Raw genomic sequence first — 20,627 nt, 5'->3', positions numbered from 1 at the left:
CTTTAGACCTACGGCTTCCATACTTTGTCTAGGCAGCTGATCAGCAGATCTGCACAGAATGCTAGCTTTTTCCTCTACAAGAGCGCGAGTCACGGGACAATAAAGCGGATGACAGGCGTGTCTTTTAGACTGCTGTGATGCCACCTGCAGGTTTCTACACAAGTGACGGTAGCTGCTAAAAAATTTGATTTGTCGGCTTTTGCGCCTTTAGAAGCACTTGAGGAGACATCTCTCTCTCTCTCTCTCTCTCTCTCTCTATATATATATATATATATATATATATATATATATATATATATATATATATATCTATATATATATATATATATATATATATATCCACAAGACACACACCGCGATGGAAGAACCAAGCTAGCGCCAAGGTTGCATTTCACAACACAATTTCCATTCCACGTTCAGTAGTCACACGCAGATCATTTGCAGGTTCCTTCAGGGGCAGGCCTGGGCTTTCGGGTTAGTGCTTGTTGCTGTGTTTAATGCAAGAATGTGGCTATAGGAGCAGCAACCGCTTATGCTCAATCACGAGTGATATACACACCTCGTACGCACTTCGCGATAGCGAAACTACTGAAACGGGAAAGCGTGGGCGGCGCCGAGTCGAGCGAAAACGAAACCTTTCGACCGCCGAAAATGAAACTTTTCGACCGCCCCAATCGTTGTCAAGGGTAATTTCGATGAGTTCTTCTTTCTAAAAATGAAATGGAGCTAAGCAAGTAGCGTTTTTATTTCGTCTTTAATACAATACAAGGATGGTCTCTCTTTTTTTTTTTTTTTTTGCAACGAGTGGTTGAGTGGCAAATTTAACTGAGAAGTTCTTTCGTCATCGGGCAAGCACTTGAACGTCCAGGGGGAGTCTCTAAAGACGTCTTGCATTTACCTCAATTTCTCGATCATTAAGGCTCCGTTGGCGATAATATTGGCGCCTTTGAGATTCTCGAGCACTAATCTACCCCTTTAGCTCGACCTAATATTTGCCTTTAGTGTCCCTTTAAGCGCGGCGTAAAGCCACACTTAATAATACTAATGAAATAATACTAATGAAATATATCGGTCAGGCTCCACGTTGCGGCGGGTCGAACGCGTCCTTGAAGTACTTGGCGACGATGCTGACGTCGAAACGCTCAACGATGGTGACGTTTCGTCTCACGTGCGGAAGCATCTGCGGCTCCCAGGCATGGACGAGCTGGCCCCTCGTGTAGTTGCCGGCCAACTCGACGTCCACTCGGTGCACGAGGGTCCCTGCGACGCTCTCGGGAGCCACCGCGGCCAGGAGCGTGACAAAGTCGCTCACGACGACGCCCTCGCTGCCGTCTTGCCCGCTGGGGCAGTGCTGGTAGCTGCTGGCGGTGACGTTCCGGAGAAACTCCTGGAGCGGACCGGTCTTGCTCGCGACGCCGCAGTACGTGTCCTGGGAGGAACACGCGGGAGCGCGCAAACCGTACGAACTTTGCGCTGCGAGATCGATTCAAATGACGATATCGATGGGAAACTAAATAGGAATATGAAGTTAAGCTGAACTAGTAAGTTACGCTTATGGCAAAAGCAAAGGGGAGCCGCGTTTACTTTCAGAAGAACGTTGGCAAGACGGGATCCAGAAATTAAAAGAAAGAAGAGAGAAAAAGAAAAGGGCAGTGACTTTAAGTTCCGGATGAAGCTCGCCGTAGTGTTATGGATTTTGACGGCACCTACACGAGTCTATTTATGCTTCAAGGGGAGTACGGTAGCGCGATTAAAAGACGGGACAAAAAGAAGACACATAGGGACACATACAGCGCTGTGTGTGTCCCTATGTGTCTTCTTTTTGTCCCGTCTTTTAATCGCGCTACCGTACTCCCCTTGAAGATGCATTACCAACAAGCCCACATTGCAACCCTCGAGAACTCTATTTACACGTTTGTAAACATGTCGCGTGGTGCTCGCAAACAATGAGTTAGACCTGTGTTATGCTAGCGACGACCTATCGGACACAGTCGCGTGTACAAAAGAGCTTATCTAGATGAAGGGTTAGATCATGTTTTGAGGGAAGCACAGGCTCGACTTATGAAGTTTCTTATAACATTCCTTCCGATAAAACGTCCGAAATACAAATGAAAAAAAGAAACAAGACTGAAACCCGTGCTGTCAGGCTGGATTACTGGCGCTAGAGCATCGGTGCGAAATTAAAGAAAAAAAATTAACGATGTTTGGACTTGCTGTTCCCCGCTAGCAGTCAACGTTTTTTTCCGACAAGTGGATGAAAACGTAATTTTAAAGGAGTACTTTGCTAGTCTAGATTCACTTAGTGTGGCCCTTCATTTATCTTACTGCACAGGTATTGTCAAGTATGTGATGTCACACCTCGAGCGCTCTAATGTAAAGCTATTGCAAACTTTACTATTCCAATTTTGCAATCAGCCATCCGCGATTGGTCAAAGACGTTTTTGGATCACCCCCACTTCGCCGGTCTGTCACGCTACGTCACGAGAACCGCGACAGCTCTCCATCTGATATGACGCGTACAGACTGATTATGCATGATTGTACCGAACAAAAGAAAGATGGTTATTTTTGATTCGACGACTTTTCGCTATTAGACCTCGGCAATTGGTCAAAAGCTTTAGGGCTGCACGCACTTCACCTGCCTGTCACGCGACGTCACAAAACCACGAAAACTCGGCGCGTCAAAGCGACATGTTCGCGTTAAAGATGCATCAATATGCCGAACAAAAATGATTTTTTTTCTGAATAGCCGCAGGCTGCGCTGTTTCGAAAGGAATAAAAGATGGCTGCCGTCGATCGCTCAGGCACTGGCTACTCGCACCTGCCGGAGAGCATGGGTTTATTTGCCTACAATTAAACGTTTTGCGTATACGCGTAACGTTTTCGAGCACTTTCGGCAAGTTTACGACTTCGCTCTGCTAGCTCTTCTTTGCTGATGATCCGTTTTAACGGCATTCTTAACTTTCCGTTCCATGCTACCGCGATTTTTGACGAGCCACCGAAAGCTAAACAAGGGGAAGCGGACCAATCGCAGACGCCGGCACCACCCTCTTCATCCGGCTACCGATTTTCAGTGCACTGGCTCGGCCCCATCGAATCCATCTAGACTGGAGCGTGCTGCTCGCCTCTTGTCAGCCAACTAAACAAAACAAGCCGCTCAGTGCAGGCAACGTTATTCGTTTTTGAAGCAAACAAAAGTGACCTCCTGTAAATGAGGAGAGCGTTAGATTGGTCTGTTCAGACAACCCTGCGGGTCACCGTCCAATGCTTGCGTCGGCGGTTACGCAAATTTGACGTCAGGAAATTGGAATAAAAACATATTGGAATAGTTTTACGTTATAGGGCCCCTGGCTCTAAGAGTAAATGGGTCTTGCACGGTAAGATATTCATTGTCTGGAGCCACTCAGCCTTATCAACTTCGGCGAGAATGGGATGGCGAGGCAGCTGAACAAGGTGCCTTAGATCAGCAGCTGATATTTCAGCATGATATTGAATTTCGACTGCCCTTGCTCTAAGTCGTGCGCTACGAACCGTGTTCTGAAAACCAAGTGCAAAAATGTGGCTACCCAGTTACGCCTTATTCATTGCGGGAATGTCCTGACACTTTCCTAATGACGTACCGCAGCACACCCAAGTTTAACGTGACAGGAAATACAAAAACTGAGTTTGTTCCTCTTCTTTCTTTTAAGCGACAATTACGCATAAAACTTGCATTTTTGAAACAGACATTTCGAGTGCGATGCCGGCCAAACAGTTAAAACTGAAAGAACCACGAGATATGCGCCACGGGAGCGCTTATTTGGAGTTGGCGATCATGTGTTTGTGAAAACAGCGGTAGATGAATGCGCCTCGTATACAAAACGTGTTGTGCAACAGCTAATGAGCGCTTCGCTCATCCAGCACCGTGCGTAAAACAATGCCTACGTACAACCTTCGGGCCAATGGTCTGGCTGGAACTCCTTCACCGAACGTTATCCGATGTGATTTATGCGCATGTGTACAACTCCGACGTTCAACGCATAACTGGATCCAACACATTGTTTCTCGACATTACCTTTATCTCTTTTGCCTCGTCTAGCTCGGCGTCCCTCCGGAGGAGCTTGTTTCACGACCCGTCTAACGCCGTCGTGACACTCGCGCCTACACGGACGCCGCCCAGGCGGAAAGAAAACTTCGCTTTGACGAGAAACGACGTGTGGTTCTGTTCTGCCCAGGTGACGCAGTTCTTCAGTGGACCGCCGTTCAAGCCCGTGGCCTCTGTGAGAAGTTTCTACGTCGCTACAGCGGTCCGTACACCGCCGTAGAATGAACGTCTGCCGTGAACTACCGCATTGCCCGGGTCCATTCTCTGGACGACCGCCGTCGTAGCAACAATCAGTTCACTTACTCGTCGCTCACTTAATCATTCGACTTGGGGTCAGGTGTGCCGCTGCTGCTTCATTAAGGGGGAAAAAAGAAGAGGGGCAGGGGGCAGAAGAGAGTGAGCACAGCTCATTGTTTTCATCTGTGCATAATCATCATCCCAGACCTTCTCCTTTGCTAGTGCTATCTGTGACCTCGACAAATTAAAGCGTTCGGTCTGCTTCCGTTCTTTGAAGGCCACTGCTGAATCGAAACATGCCATGAACCACGCAACTAGCCCGGATGCGTACGTCGCTTCTGGACCACGATGTTGCAGCGATGCCTTCCGCTCGATTCTATGCCCATTCACCGTTCACGACCGGCTGATACCATCGGTAACGCGGGTGGAGCGTCGCCGCTCTCGCCACCAACGAAGCGCGAAAAGCGCGAAAAGGAATAGCATCCAAAAAGGCATCTCCGCAGAATCACGTCCCCATATAATTACTGCATTTACTGGATAGCTTTAGATTAGGCGACACAGGCGGCTTGCGTACGCAAGAACTAGGGCCCACGGTGCTGCGCATGCGCAGGCCCAGACGTACGTGTCTGCGCATGCGCAGTACCGTGGCCCCCTAGTTCTTGCGTACGCAAGCCGCGTGCGTCCCCTAATCTAAGACTCCCTACTTTTTAAAGAGATTATCGTCGATTCTGCAAAGTTATGCACGCGCTTACTGACCCACGGCACCGTTCCACGGCGGCAGGCTTCCCAAGGAACGATGGTGACGGGACATGTGGCCCTCTCGAGAAAAACCTTTGCGGCTTCGGGGTCTGTGAAGAAGTTGAACTCGGCCGCTGGCAGTGAGTTTCCCACACCTGCACGCAAAGGAAGCATGGTGCATTGTCTTGCCGCTGAATTATGCTCAGGTGACCAGCTGTAGAATAAAAAAAAACAAAAAAAACTTATCGTTCTCCTTTGTTCTCACGGACGTGCTTTGACTCGCTCCTCTTGGGCTTTGCCCAACGGGGAGCGATCACCATCAGTAAATTACTAAATTACTACTACTACAAGAACCACTACTGCAACTACTACTACAACTACTTATAAATCACGCTGTGCCATGGTTTCTGGTTTCAGCCAATCTAACAATATATGAAGTGATTAAGAAGTGTGACATATGATATGCACCAGAAAGGGAGACACCATGACAGGACAGGACATGTATCCTGCCGTCTCTTTCTCTCTCTCTCTTTCTCCTTTATCCATGTTTATTGTTTGCACAAATCAGTGGGAGTGCTTCTTAAATCCTTCATGATGAACATTGACCACGGAACTGACTATCTGTCTCGCTGCGACCGAACCGATCCAAACAGATCGATCAATCGATGATCTGTGATTTCTTAGCTACAAGTTTGTATTGAAGCTCTAACAACTCCTAGTCTATATGAATGGAGGAGAGGCATGTTCCAAAGCTACTAATCATCGCGAAAGCTTTCTAGAAGAATCATTGAAGCATGTCGGCTACTTCAATTGAAGGTAGGCTGCGTTGTCATGCGCTCTCTTTTGAATCGAGGCGAGGAAGTGACGAAGAAGCGTTTCAGAATACAGGGGACACGCATTGGAGCTTCTGAAGACGGTTACAAAAGATCAGATTGTCGTTGTAGTTCCCTCACTCTGAGAGTAAACTGCAAAACTTCCAACTGTCCTGGCCCCGGATATTTAAAATTATTTCTTCATTCTTTTTGGTGAACGCACTTGCGACAATGCATTACTTTTGCCGCTTGCTCACGTGGTCAAAATCGTTTTCTTTTTTTGTTGTCGTCCTCTCCTGTCACAGCTGCCTTCGTTTACCGGTGCTGCGGATGCTCTAATAACAAAGGGACAAATTCACAAAGCTTTTTTTTTTTTGTTCATGAGCGCTCTTTACCATTGGCTGGCTGCGTTCGCTAATAATATGTAAAACCATTCAAGCGGATGAGATTTTCCTATACATTTACCAAAGCCTAATTTTTATACTGGAAAATTTCCGGTGCTGAAGAAGCGAAATATGACTGTGAACGTAGGCAGAGAGGAAAGCGATATGGCCTCTAACCGTAAAGGTTACCGCCCATAAGGTACACGTGTTCGGCGTTGTTCAGGAAGTCCGGTTCCATGAGCAAAGCAGTCGCCGCGTTAGTCAAAGGGGCCAATACTATTAGTGTCTGTAGACCTTTCTTGACCAGCTCGACCATTTCCACGGATGCAGGCGTGCGCAGCTCGTTGGGGGAGCCGCCTGAACAGAAGCCGTTCTTGCAGTTCCAGTGGTTGCGGATCGGTTCTTCGGCGCCCTTGTAGACCGGCACCTGCATGGACGCGTGTCATTCATCAGGACGCGCGCTTAGTTTGCTGCGCTTGCCAAAATTTTATACAGCGTACGCTCCAATGTGACAACTGTTCAGCTCCGGACGAGTGTTCGGAAGGCTGCGAGACCGCGAGACCTCAAACGGGTTAAAACAAGCATCTGTGCTGTGGGGTTCTCCTCCGTGCTCTTGGGACAAAGGAACGACAACACAGTAGTGCAAACAATCACAAGGGCATTTACTGCACCTTTCATAGATCAATGCCTGCTAGCCGAGTTGCTATCTACTAAACATGCCGATGGGTGCGCGACAAATCTAGAAGTCCGACTCACCGCGACCGGATAGCGAGCGAATATGTTCGCCCCATGCTGGATCCCAACGCCTGGTCGTTCGCGCGAACGGTGGCGCGTTCGAAGGCAGCCACGCGAGACGGTCTCGCAGAAGCATGGATCGGCGCACGCGCGGCACGGCACGTCTGCACTGCTTGCTGTACCGAGCCAAAGAGGAAGCGCCTTCTCTTTCGGCGCCCAAGTAACCCCGCCTGTCGGCGGCGTTAGCAGCGCAACACTCGCGCCATCTCTCGTACTGCGCCTCAACGACTCCGACCGCCGCGGGCGCCAGGCCACGCGAGCCGTGCGGGAAAACAACATATCAGGGGACGCGTGAGAGTCGCGCATCCCCACAGTGCACAGCATCAGACACGACGCGGCCCACGCGAACTGCTTGAAATCCGAAATTATAAGGGTACATATTCGCCGTCGTGCTCTGTGTGTAACGTTCGCAAAAACTTGCGACATGTTGTACGCGGCTGCTGCCTTTACTTGTCAGTGAGACAATCTACGAAGAACCCGTCGCGGTAGTCCAGCGACCATACATAGGTTTCCGCTGCTGAACTCGAGGTGGCGGTTTCAAACTTGGCCGCGGCGGTGGCATTCAGATTTAGGTGGTGGTGGTGATCAACTTTATTGAAAGGGGGAAGGGTAAAGAGGGACGTGGCTGAGGGTTAGGGCTCAAGTAAGGCCCTGGGCCTGCTTGGCCTTTTCCGCCCAGTCCACCAGTTCAAGTTGTCGGTCGACGTCCCCGGAACTGAGCCAGGCTGTCCAGTCAGTCTCGCTGCTGACGGGGGGATGAGAGAACGGGAGCGAGGTGCATTCCCACATTATGTGTGTTAGTGTTCCTGTTTCTGAACAGAGCCTACATTTGTCGCTTTCCCTGCCCCCTGTGATTTTGCTAATGTATTTTGGGTGTGGGTATGTATTTGTCTGAAGTCGCCGAAACGCGACCGTTTGCGTTTTGTCGAGTTGCTTGGCCGGTGGTGGCAGCGCGCGACGCCTCAAGCGATACCGATGAGCTATTTCATAATAAGTCTCGCAGGGTTCCTCGTGTCTCTCCTCCTCATTCACGCCGTCCGCATCCGCGGACGAGGCTCGGCGCGCGAGATCTCGAGCCAAACTGTGAGCCGACGCGTTGCCGGGCACAGCCGCGTGAGCGGGGGTCCACACGAGGGTTTTCAAGCCGCTTACGGGGCGTCGTGTGAGGACATGGTAATATGCAATATCACTCGTGTACTTATTGAGGCGAAAGCCTTTCTAGGCTCATGGTGAAGTTTTTGTCAGCAGACCTGACCGCCGAAGTGTCCGCCGAAGCGTCATCACGCCATATGAACACAGATTAAAGACGGATTAAAGAATGAAAAATGATTGGTAGTGACAGTTAGTGAATGATAACGTTATAATAGAAATTGGTAAAGGTTAATAATGACTAGTGTTGACAAATGATGACTACTAATGACTACTAATGACTCCGAAATGACCAATATGCCTAACGACAGCTTGTAATGACCACAATTGATCAGAAATGACTAGAAATGTCTAGTAATGACTAAAATGACTACTAATGACTACGAAGTGCCCAACATGTCTAACGACGGCTTGTAATGACCACAACTGATTACAAATGACTAAAGATGCTTAGTAGTGAGCAGTAATGACTACTTGTGACTGAAATGACTTGTAATCACTAGTAATGACTATGAAATGACCAATATGTCTAACGACAACTTGTAGCTACTACAATTAATTAGGAATGACTAAAATGCTTAGTAGTGACCAGTAATGACTAATAATGAGTGAAATGACTTGCAATGACTACTGTTGACTATGATATGACCAACATGTCTAACGACGGCTTGTAAGGACCACAATTGATTACAAATGACTAAAAATGTTCAGTAATGATCGGTAACGACTAATAATGAGTGAAATGGATTGTAGTGACTAGTAATGACTACGAAATTACCAATATGTCTAACGACAACTTGTAGCTACGACAATTAATTAGGAATGATTGAAAATGCTTAGCAATGACCAGTATTGACTACTAATGACTTAAGTGACTTCTAATGACTACTAATGACTATGATATAACCAACATGTCTAACGACGCCTTGTCATGAGCACAATGGATTACAAATGACTAAAGATGCTTAGTAGTGAGCAGTAGACTAAAATAAAGAAGTGAAAGAGAGGAGGCAAGGAGAATGAGGCGAATGATAAGAGGAGCAAGAGTAGGCTTTCGCCGTTCACTTCTTACGAGAGATCTTAAGAGAACGTGGAATTTTTTTAGCTGCACGTTAAAAAAAAAAACACGTGGTCAAAATCAATCTTCAGTCCCCCATTACGTATTTTCCCCTTAGCTCCACAGGCCTTAACTAAACTTTGCAAACACCTTTATTTCTTACGTGCCTACCTTTGGGCGTATCTGTTGTTTGTCTGTTGGTGCGATCACTTTGTACACCGCAGACGCAGACACGAGCTACTCGTCAAAAACATTCTTCAAAATTAAACGCGCTATCATTTCAAACGAGATAAGTATTACTTTTTTTTCCTCTTAGTGACACATGAATGGAACAAGTTGAATTGTTCTATTATCAACAGCCAAACATCGACTATATTTGTGCCATTAGCCGAGAAAGAATTACATGCCTCACAATTATGACATACCTGTGTTATTATTCTTCCTGTGCAACTTATTGTAGTCATAATCCTAACTCGTACCAGCGATACCTAAAATGAGCCCTATGCTTTATTAGCACTTTGTTCGACCTTAACTTTATTGTCATGCATAGTTTTCTGTTATTTCTGCTTACCATACGGTTTACCATCGCTTATTGTCTGTCTACTTTGTATAATCACGTTTGTACGCCTTGATTACCTATCTACATGGCCTTCCCTTTTATGATCCCTGATGGGATTGACAGTGTAAATAAATGAATAAATAAATAAATAATAAATAACAATGAAAAAGCATCTCTCCTTCTCTCTGGAGGCGCATGCATGAAGTCATGCAAGTCTTTTTAGAGGGAGTAAATATATATCTGCACGGAGGGACGTACTCTAGTCGAGAAGCAGCGGAACTCTCTAAACGACAGTTAAAAAATAGTCAAGAAGTGACTCCCGCAAAAGAAGTTACCAGCGCTCCCTTTTGTTGCAAGTGGACAAGTCGACTGCATGGGCGGTCCTTTTTTTGCTCCGTGGGCTATTTGATGCTTTCGACAATACACGTGCACTTCCATACTTTTACACACCGCACTGTGAAGTCACAAGGACACCTAAAGAATGCACCAGGGAGAAGACTCACTTTATTCAATATGTATTTATATATCAAAGCACAAATTCTCACGAACGTCGGCAGGGGCAAAGCCGACGCTGTAGCTCGATCTCGATAGATGGAGCATCGTACGCGAATGAAGCTTGTGGGTTCGGTCCCCACCGGTATTAACTGTCTTTTCAGATTTCGTTTCTGTTTTTCTTAGTAATTTGGCACGCCGATTACAAAAAGAAGAAGGTTACTTTTCTCCTTTCCTTTCCTCGACTTCATGCGCTTGTTGGCTTCAGTGGTTGTTATAAAATATCGAGCTCTCCTTTTCTAGCCATGTTAGGATCGAGGTCTCAAAGAACGCTTGAATTCACTCACGTCTGTCCGGTTCAAAACGCCTAGAACTTTCAACGTGTTGTCGTAGGCAGTAGACACGTTCCTGTTCCCCGCACCGACGGTAATAGCCTCGATGCACACGTTGGGCAACCTCGCGGCCAGCGCGATAGCCATGGCATCGTCGCTGCCGGTGTCGACATCCATCAGAACGCTCAAGCAGCGTTCGCCCACGTCGCGACTGCCGCCTGCGATAGCTGCAGCGATTGCCAACGTCGTGACGAAGACGGAAAATTTCGGCAAGACGCCTGTTTCTGTCGACATCGCCAACCTTGGACAGGGAGCAAACTCCGCGCACTGCAGCGAATAGTTACGAGTCGCGTAAGCCGACCGCGACGGAGAACCAGAAGAAGCGCTCCTCCGGCGTCTGCCGCTCATCGCCATAGGCACGATGACGACTCAATGCGAGGTTCACTGAAGTACCAGTGGCGTGCAATGGGCAAGCCCTCCCCCTAATATCTGGAACATGGCGGCCGCCTCTCGCGACTGTTAGGCTTGCGCGAACCCTAGATTTCGCGGCCCTGCAGTGATTTGGTGAGACACAAAGTAGAGACTGTGTAGTTCGGCAACCCTACACATATGGAGGGGAGCACGCGGAGTGAAAGAGAGAGAGAGAGAGAGAGAGCGGTGAGGCGACAGGGCAAGTGGTCACGTGCGCTAAACAAGGCGCAGTGCGTCGACAACGGTCGGGCAGTCTAATCCGCTGCATAGAAACGTTCGAGGGAAATTCTGGCGATGAGGGAGGGTGAGGCCAGGCGGCTCCCAGGACCTGGGCTGTTGTCGATCGTCGAGTCGGTTTGCGCGGGTGTTGTTCGGTGAAGAAGAAATAGTGGCAGATGACTGGCGTTTTCTACAATCTCCTCAGGTCAGCGCTTAGCGAATGCGCGAATCAGTCAAAGTGGTTTCGTTTTCCATCCGGGGTACTAGTGCAGAGATAGGTTTTTGACTAGGTGGGCTTTGACTAGGTTTGACTGTCACACTTGGATGCGGACGATGCTTTGGGTGAAAAGGGGAGCAGCGGCAACGAATGTTCAACCGCGACAAACGCGAAGCGAGGAGTAATCTGACGTCGCCAGCGAAGGGAAGGCGCTTCGAAAGCCACGACGCGGCGCGACATGTTTCCATGTAACAGGCGAATGCATGACAGTGTCGCTCAGCTGGCTCAGCTCTTGCTTGTTGTTTGCTGCCGTAAGTTGAATAGCCTGATTCCGAGTCGTGAAATAGAGCGAACGTCGGCCTCGCGCTTCCGCTTGTTAAAACACAGCTGTATACTTCGTCCTTGTGTTGCAGCGCGTTCACTATTTGTATATATTACTCACAAAGCATCACTCATCGTCGAAGCTAAATGAACACTGGCTGCATAAAACAAAATGTGAGTGATCTTTCAGGAACCGTACGTTCGTTATTCCCAAAAGGCGGAAGGAGTTAGGTCGTGCCTTATACATGCAACAGATGGCGCTATGAACTGGTCTCAATTAAGAACCCTCAATATCCAAAAGTAGCGCCAACAACTTCCCTCCTCCTCCGCTCTACTCCCGCGGCCTCGACAGCGGCGCCGCCTATGCTGGCTCTGCCGTAGCAGACGACGGCTAATGCGCTACCGGAGGAAATCCGCGGAAAAGTTAGTTCGAGCTTTGCGAAGCAGTTTTTGAGGCGTGAGTTTGCTTCATCAGTCAGTAACTGGCCTTAATAATGTCGTGTTGTAAATGCGTAAAAATATAGAGAAAAGGACCATTATTTAAGATGTAAAGCGCCCGCACGTTGGGAGTTCGTGGTGCTGAAACACGACGCATGCACACGGTGTGCTCAAGCACGTGCGTAATTACCCCAGTTTCAGCTTTTGACTGCGTGAAAGTATGCGTACGTGGTTTCGTAGGTTCATTTACGTACCTGCAGGATACTTTTGTTCGACTGGCGCGTGAGAGATTCCAACGGTCTGGGGACTGCACTGCCTAGCAACAGGGTCGCCTCTGTTCCGCGCCTTTTACAGATGTGTGTAGCTCATGCACGGGTTGTGGCGGCCATGAGCGATGTTTTCACACGTAGACGGTATCGATAATTTAAACAACGTACCAGCACAAGAAATCGTTTTTTATTTATTTATTATAGTGGAAGTGGTTGGAATTCGATAGCAAGAACGAACTTCTTGCAACAATTGGACAGGGATTGGTTGGTTGGTAACAACATTATTTATAGTCCTGCAGAGCTTTCGCCGGCCGGGCCTTAGGTCTCCCACGTGGGGATGTCGACGTGTTTCTTCGCCGTCACCTCGAGGGCCTGCTGGACGGCCCAGAGTTGGTCGCCGAGGCTGGGGCTGCGCAAGGCAGCAGCCCACTCCAGCGGAAAGGTTCCGGAGTTAGCACCATGCGGGTTTTTGTTACAGCCCCAGAGCATGTGAATTAAAGTGGCTATATCAGTGTGGCAGACTTTGTATATATTGGACAGAGGTTCCGAAAATAATTATCCAACTCCCATCATTAGCACCGGCAACACTTTTGTTGAAGTGCTTATTTTATATCTGTATACTACGTGCGTCTGCATTCTTTTGCGTTGTAAGCTTTCGCAAGGAAGCAGTGGTGCTTTAACTGGAACACTCAAGGCGCACGAGACAGAGGAAAAAAATCGTTCTTGGGTTTTACATGCCAAAACCACGATCTGATTATAGGCACGTCCTAATGGGAGACTTCGAATTCATTTTGACCAGCTGGGGTTCCTTAACGTGCCCCCAATGGACAGGACACTGGCGTCTTTTCATACCGCCCCCATCGAAATGCGACCGCAGCGGCGGCCATTTGATCTCGCGACCTCCCGTGATCAGTCCGTTCGTCGCACTGGGCCAGCAATGGCGGTTGGAGCGCGCTGGAAAGAAAAAAAATATACAAGAGCGCGAAGCGCGCTTCCACGTGGCACAAATTGGTCAATGGGGGAGCGGAGAAGGCTAGGGCGACAGGAGGCGTCGAGGAGTAAACACCAGAGAGAGTTGTGTGGCGGAAAGATCTACGAATGGCGCTACTTTTTGATGATTGAGGGGCTTTAGTGTCAATATCGGCTAGATTTCCACGTGGCCGATTGAACGCATGTAGTGTTGTGGTATTAATAAAGATTTTAAGATAAGGCGGGAGGATAGTGATTTTTTCGTGGCGATGATTGCGCTAGAATGCCAATCATTTTACTACGACCTCTCTTAAACCGATAGCTGCTTGGTGGACATGTCCCTTGGCTAGGTCATTCAGGTGCATATTTGCTTTTGTTTTATGTGACCAGTGTTCGTTCGCCTCCTATAATATATGCCCCTCTCCATTTGCTGTTTCGTAGAAACTTGTAGTGCAATGTTGCTAATAAAAAAGTTTTTGTTAATAACCCAATTCGTTGGACGTATCTTGGAGGTAGTGTTGGAAGGAAGCTGTCGTCAGCATATGATTAGCTGTCATGCGGTCTTTCGTCTCATCCTCACACAAAGACGACGGTGTGAGGAAGCAGAATAAGTGGAACAGAGATATTTGGCCTTTAGTGAAGTAACTACCATGCTAAGGCAGCACAATTTAAACCAAAAGGAAGGATGGAAGGAAAGACTTCATAAAGTTGTTTTCTTTCTGAACTGTCGAATTATTAAAGGCACGTGCAGCTTGGATTTTTCAGATGATCCTCATATTCTTGCTAAGGGAAAAGGAAAATTAACGCAAAAAATAAGTTTGACTGATCCCAGGCATATTCGAGAATCGGTGTTCCACGAAGCTTTCTTCGATACTTACACAAACGCTGTGCGAATGTAGCGTGAATGACGCGAATTCATTACAATGAGGCTAATTTACACGGTTACACAAATGTTTCTCTGTAGATGCAGTCTCTGCTTAAATGCGATGCAAATAAATAATAAATTTACTGGACGCAACCCATGTGTCTCTTGCGCGGCTCAAGACTTTCGCCAATGACTATAAACGCAGTTTCGTGGTCGTGTCCGCAGTTCTCGACGCAGGCAATGACTCGTTTGTATACAGTTGCGCTAGGCTTCGAAAGTGGGCAGTGATGACAGGTGACAGGTGGAGAGATACGCAGAGAACGAGTCTTCTATGAAGGTCGGCAACCACCGAGTTTCCGGCTCTTGAATAGTCAGAGGCTAAAGTATCCGGTGAGTGGGAATGGCGTCATGATGTGGCCGATAAACGTTCATGTGGATGCTACCACAGTTTTCCGTTACGATATTCTGCAAGTGTGCCCGATAAGAATGCCCGACGCGGTGCCCACGTGATGCGTGACGCAGCCGTGACGCAAGAAAGCCGTTCACGGCGATGTGAAAACATTGATGGGTCTGCTGCTCCCCAGCGTGTCCCCTTAAATGAGGTTCCCAGGGTAGAGGAAATCATAATTCTGGGCATGCATATCCAGAGAAATGGATATAACCTCACGACAATCAAGCAGTTAGAAGGATACGAGGCGCAGGTCACGGGGATATTTAGGAGAGTTGCACTCAAAGGCAGGGGCCTCAAAGGGAACAGCCTCTTCAGAATCATGCAAGCCTTTATTACCAGCCGAATAGCGTATGTCACACCGTATCTTGTGTTTAAACAAGAGGAAAAAGAGAAAATAAATGCGATCATTAGGAAGAGCGTTAAGAGAGCCCTAGGGCTCCCAGACTCGACCTCGACAGACCTCCTTCTCAAAATGGGTATTTACAACACGTTAGTGGACCTCACTGAGGCAGTACGAGTGTCTCAGTTGGAAAGATTAAGCCAGTCCAAAACAGCTAAAAAATTCATGGAATGGGTAGGAATCCAACGCGACAGGGGTGCCTCGACTGGCAAGATGGACATTCCGTTGGACGTGCGTAAACGCTTCCGCATTGCCCCCTACCTAAAGATATGCATCCTATCTACAACAAAGAGAGGACCTATTTAATACTAGCCCAACAAAATGTTCTGCAGGAAAGAGAGGAGAGCTCACGGGGCTAAGGCTCTAGTAAATAAACTTAAATTAAAAACACGGTTACGGCAGAGACGGGGCAACGGTAGCAGTAGCGCGCGCTTGTGCGGGAACAAAAGCGGGAGTCATATTTTGCGATAGCAAATTAGCTGTCCGAAATTTTAACAAAAGGAGAATCTCGGAAGAGGCCCTCCAAATTCTACCCAAGAACCCTCCTAGGAGCGACTTGAGTTTTATGTGGGTTCCGGCCCATGAAGAAGTCCCAGGTAACGAAGTCGCTCACGAGCTCGCCCGAGCACTCTATCACCGGGCAACTCCAGATAAGCCAGTTCCAGGGATCAAAGATAACATCATCATGTACAGGTAAATTGTAGATCATTACAAAGCCGAAAGAAGAATCTTTCCGCCTCGGCATTGGTCCCTCTCTCTGCAGGACGCTCGCATTTGGCGGCGCCTCCAGGGATAACAATTATACATCCCCATATTGGATCTACTTAACTCAGACGTGGGACTATAACGACGCCCTCTGCAAAATTCACCATGCTAGATCATGTAACATGGGAATGTGCTGGCTCCCCAAGGGCCAAGGAAAACATTGACAGTAGAGAAGCCTGGGAAGCCTTACTCCAGAGCGAGGCTGAAGACGACCAGCGCCGAGCAATCCGCCTGGCCGTTGAGGCCGTGAAGACTCACCGTCCTCAACGCGCTGGGACTGCTTTGTCTCCCCCCCCCCCCCCTACCTGCGTGTAGGTCAAGAGGCAGGCACCTCAGCTCGGTGGAATAATAATGTTTTCAATCAATCAATCAATCAATCAATCAATCAATCAATCAATCAATCAATCAATCAATCAATCAATCAATCAATCAATCAATCAATCAATCAATCGCGGCGATGTGATGCGCCGCTAGCGGCGGTTTGTCACCGGGAAAAAGAGGCCACCCCTGTATCAAGGCAAATCTAATGTCATTTACAACAAATGACATTCGCTGATAATGCCTTTTGTTTGCTGCCACACGGTAAAACGTAATGACATTCGTCGAAAATGACATTTACAAACAAATGAGTTCCCCAAACTCATTCGCATCCGTTTTGGAACCGAAAGTGTATCCTCGACACCACGAGCGTACCGGTCAGTTTTGCAAACAGTACATGCGTCTTTTTTTTGTTGTTGTTAACAAGAAATAAATATTATTCTATCAATTTCATTACCAAAATATTACTTTAACGACATTGAAGTGCGTCACAGTGCACTTTATAGAAAGCTACTTTCAATCCAGTGACTAGACAGGTGGCTTTAGCTTTCGCTGCGGCCGTCGAGTTGGTTCGCACCGGAGCATCGGCCGTGGCCATTTCGATTGACTTGACGTAAATGCAGTCACGTGTTTTCCTGTGGCACGCGCCAAGAATGTGGATATTAGGAGCCCGCATACACATCAGAACGACGATGACATGCAACTGTCGTTCTCGTTCCTCTTTAGCAGATGTAGCGTACGCGCCCATCGTGCTTTTCGCCATGATGCTTACTCTATCTTCGGCTTGGCTTGACTAGGCTTCGTTGGCAATGTCAAGTTAGTGATCGACCAGTACGGTGTGCAAGAGACGATCACATAAACGATTGGAATTTAGCATATTGGAAAATAATTGTTGGGCAAACGTGGGTTTGAGGCTATTTTTGCATGTCCTTTTTTTACTATTGTCATTGTCATCATTTTCAAATGACAAATAGTTTTCCCCGTGTGACAGCGCGCCATGATAATGACACTAATCGCAACAAATGTCATTTGTTAGAAATGACATTAGATTTGCCAGGTGACATCCCCGCCCAATAAGAAAGGAGAGTGAACGAAATAGTGCGTTTTTCTTTCTCTTTATCTCTTTCACCTGCAGTTTCGCTTTGCGATGCTCGCGCTAACAAGTAGATGGCGTTTTGACGTGCCCCTTGTCCGATTTCGGAATCGGTTCGCATACGAAGGCTAAAAAGATATGCACACATACAAAATGAACACAAGGGTTGTAATTAATAAAGGGAAAATCAGACATCCACCCGTTCGTCGCAGTTGCTACAAAGGAAACCTATACGGGTTCCTCGAAAGAAAAGCCTCAGAGTTGAAGAAAAATTCGTCCTGGTCCGGGACTCCAACCCAGCACCACCGCCTTTCCGGGGCAGCCGCTCTACCATCTGAACTAACCAGGCGGCTAGCGGATGGCAGGGCGAAGTCGAATTTGTCGACAACGCGAAGCAAAGGCAAGTGTTTGACGTAGTAGTTCTGCGGAAACCTGCGAGGTGGAGAGAAGTAATTAAAAAAGGTAAAATCAGACATCCACCCGTTCGTAGCAATTGTAGTTCGTAGCTCGCGGGTTTCCGCAGAACTACTACGTAAAACAAGGGTTGTAACTTACAAGTGAAGCCACAGTGGGAGACTCCAGGTCAGTTTTGACTACCACTGTGTCTTGGACCTGCTGCCAAAGCTGTTTTACATTCCGCAATTTATTGTAATACCACCGCTGTGGTAGGGAATCAAACCCGCTACCCGTGACCCTCGCATTCAGCAGGGGAACGCCGTACCCGCTGAGAGAGCGGAGTCATTTTTAAATGACTCAGTGCAAGTCGTCGCTGTTGGCGTCCAGCTGGGTTTCAAGTGATGGTGCTGACGCGAGTTGTCCGCACCCGATTGTGTACTTTGTGTGGGCCACCAGCCGTGGCCATATAGTTGGATGGGTGTACGAGTTTAGAATGAAAGTTTACTTAACTTCAAGTTTCGTCATGTTCAACAATCGTCAATACCTGCAAAAAACTGGGGTTTTCAGTCAGTCATGTCAGGTACATTGCATCGCACCTGAACTGGGGCAAAGGAGAGAAGGCTAAGTTAAACACACTTATACAGTCCGGACTTAAAAGGGGATCTGGGACTCCCGCACGGAGCGAGTACCGAACTCCTCAGCAAGTTAGGACTTCATAACACTATAGATGAGCTCATTGAGGCGCATTCGATGTCACAAATTGCAAGACTCTCCAACACTAAGCCAGGGTGCAAAATTCTAAATGAAGTCGGAATACTGCCTCGAGGAGGAGACGTCTCTAAGTTCAAAATACCCAATGAGGTGGTGAAACAATTACTTGAGGACCCCATACCTAGAAATATTCATCCTGTCCACAACAAGGGCAGAAGGAACGCCAGCGCCAAATGCATTCTGGGTAAACTGCACCAACAACAAAGCTCAGCTCTTTTTGTAGTTCAAGTAGTTATGTAGTTAATTAAGTCGTTATGTAATGTAATTTTGTAATTCAAGTAGTTATGGATCGGGCAACCGCTACGCTATTGCCGTAGTCGATGAGAACGGTAAATTAATAAGCGTGGCGTCACTAAGAACGAGCTCCATTCATGCCGCCGAAGAAGCAAGCATAGCACTTGCAATTACATTGAGGAGAAGCTCCGCGATTTTCTCCGATTCCCGTACAGCTATTAGGAACTACTCAGCCGGCTTCGTCTCAATGGAAGCACACAAGTTACTTAGACACAGTCTTAATACTCGTAAATACGAGCATCTGGGTAGCTCCCACCTAGTCTGGTTTCCGGCTCATCGGGGCCACTCGGTCCGCCCCAATGGCTGCAATCCTAACGCGCAAGCTCACTCTGCTGTGCGAGATCTCACATGCCGCGCATCAGATCAGGAGCTGCTCCAGGATGACTGCGGCTCCTACAAAGACCCACTATGTACTTCTCACGAGGTCACCTCACAGTATAGGGACGGCGGGAGGTCTTTTTCTTCTCCCCCCCCTCCCCCCATCAGAAGCTCAACCGAGCTCAGGCAGTCACATTAAGAATGATTCAAACTAAATCTTATCCCAGACCTTTTGTGCTTCACAAAATTGACCAGGATTTTCCCGCGGAGGGTAAAAGTTGTGGACACACTCCGTGTCTATTTGATCTTATGTTCTGGCTGTGCCCCAACCAAAGGGCTTCGGATCTCAACAGTGAGGAGGACTGGAGTCGGCGCATCTCCAGCGAAGTCGTCCTAGATCAACTCCTGGCCGTCCGCGGAGAACTCACCACATCGGAAAAGCCTTTGGCCTACCAGTGCCTACGTGGGCGGAGCCACCGACTTAGCCTGGGGGCTTTTGCCCTCGGTCCCTAGTTTCTCTGGAACAAAATAAAGTTGTTGCCATGGCATGCCATGCAGTGGGTCCTGCCTAGCTCCGTGTTAACAACCTATATTTAGCTCGCCTAGACAGATGTTTGTCAGATCCTTTCGAGGCATCAAATGTACGAAGTGTTTAGGTGCGTGGATAACTTTATAGTGCTTATTGACTGCACGTTTGACAGTTTCCGGAAGGAGAGTGCTAAAGTTCTATATATATGTAGTGATCGTCTTCACCCCCTCGAAGTCACAGTTGAATGGCCGGTCAATGCGATCATCGGATTTCTTGAAGTTTGCATGCTCCGACCACCAGTTGTGCTAGTGTTAAACCCGTCGAACTTCTGCCATTTCACTCCAGCCATTCGAAACTAGTCAAAATAAACATAACGAATATGTGCTTCAACACGCATCAAAGAAGCCGCCCGCACTTAATGAACCAGAGTTTTCGGCAACAGGTATGCCGCTTAGATGACATCGGCTATCCAACGAACTTATTGGTGTCAGGAGCAGAAAAGCTGCTCAATAAAATCCGCTCAAGACTGGGTGCACTCTGATACCCTAACCTACGCAACTTCAGATATGAAAGAACATCTCCGCAATCCCCTACATGTATAAAGTCTAGTATAACCTTAAGAAAGTTTCGCTCCGTGTTAACACAAGGATTGTCTTTTCATGGCTAATAAGAAGCCTTTGTCGAAAGACAGATCCAGCAAGGGAAGTAAAATCCGAGTGTCAAGAAGTACATAGGAATAAGTTCGAGGATTGCGAGTCATTTGTAATTTGCCGCATCCCGTTGTCCTGCGAGAAACAGTTTTGGCCCGACCAGCAGCTGTTTAGACGAGCGTTTACGAGAACACAAGATGAAGAAGCTGCCACCCGACGGATTCCTCGCACTCCAT

General features: G+C 47.8%; 1 protein-coding gene across 1 annotated transcript; it reads right to left on the bottom strand.

Annotated features, from left to right (window-relative positions):
* Window positions 1-1,072: 1,072 nt before the first annotated feature.
* LOC126520691 (nucleoside hydrolase-like) lies at window positions 1,073-10,814 on the bottom strand. The gene is made up of 4 exons (XM_050169480.1): window positions 10,653-10,814; window positions 6,431-6,680; window positions 5,077-5,213; window positions 1,073-1,429 (listed from the first exon to the last, which is right to left on the bottom strand). Exons 1-4 carry the CDS (start codon window positions 10,812-10,814, stop codon window positions 1,073-1,075), a joined length of 906 nt encoding a protein of 301 aa, XP_050025437.1.
* Between the last annotated feature and the right edge of the window lie 9,813 nt (window positions 10,815-20,627).

Source organism: Dermacentor andersoni, chromosome 3 (genome assembly GCF_023375885.2).
Source record: "Dermacentor andersoni chromosome 3, qqDerAnde1_hic_scaffold, whole genome shotgun sequence".
In the NCBI taxonomy this organism is placed as follows: Eukaryota; Metazoa; Arthropoda; class Arachnida; order Ixodida; family Ixodidae; genus Dermacentor; species Dermacentor andersoni.
The sequence above is the reverse complement of the archived record's forward strand: the minus strand, read 5'-3'. Positions and strand labels throughout refer to the sequence as shown.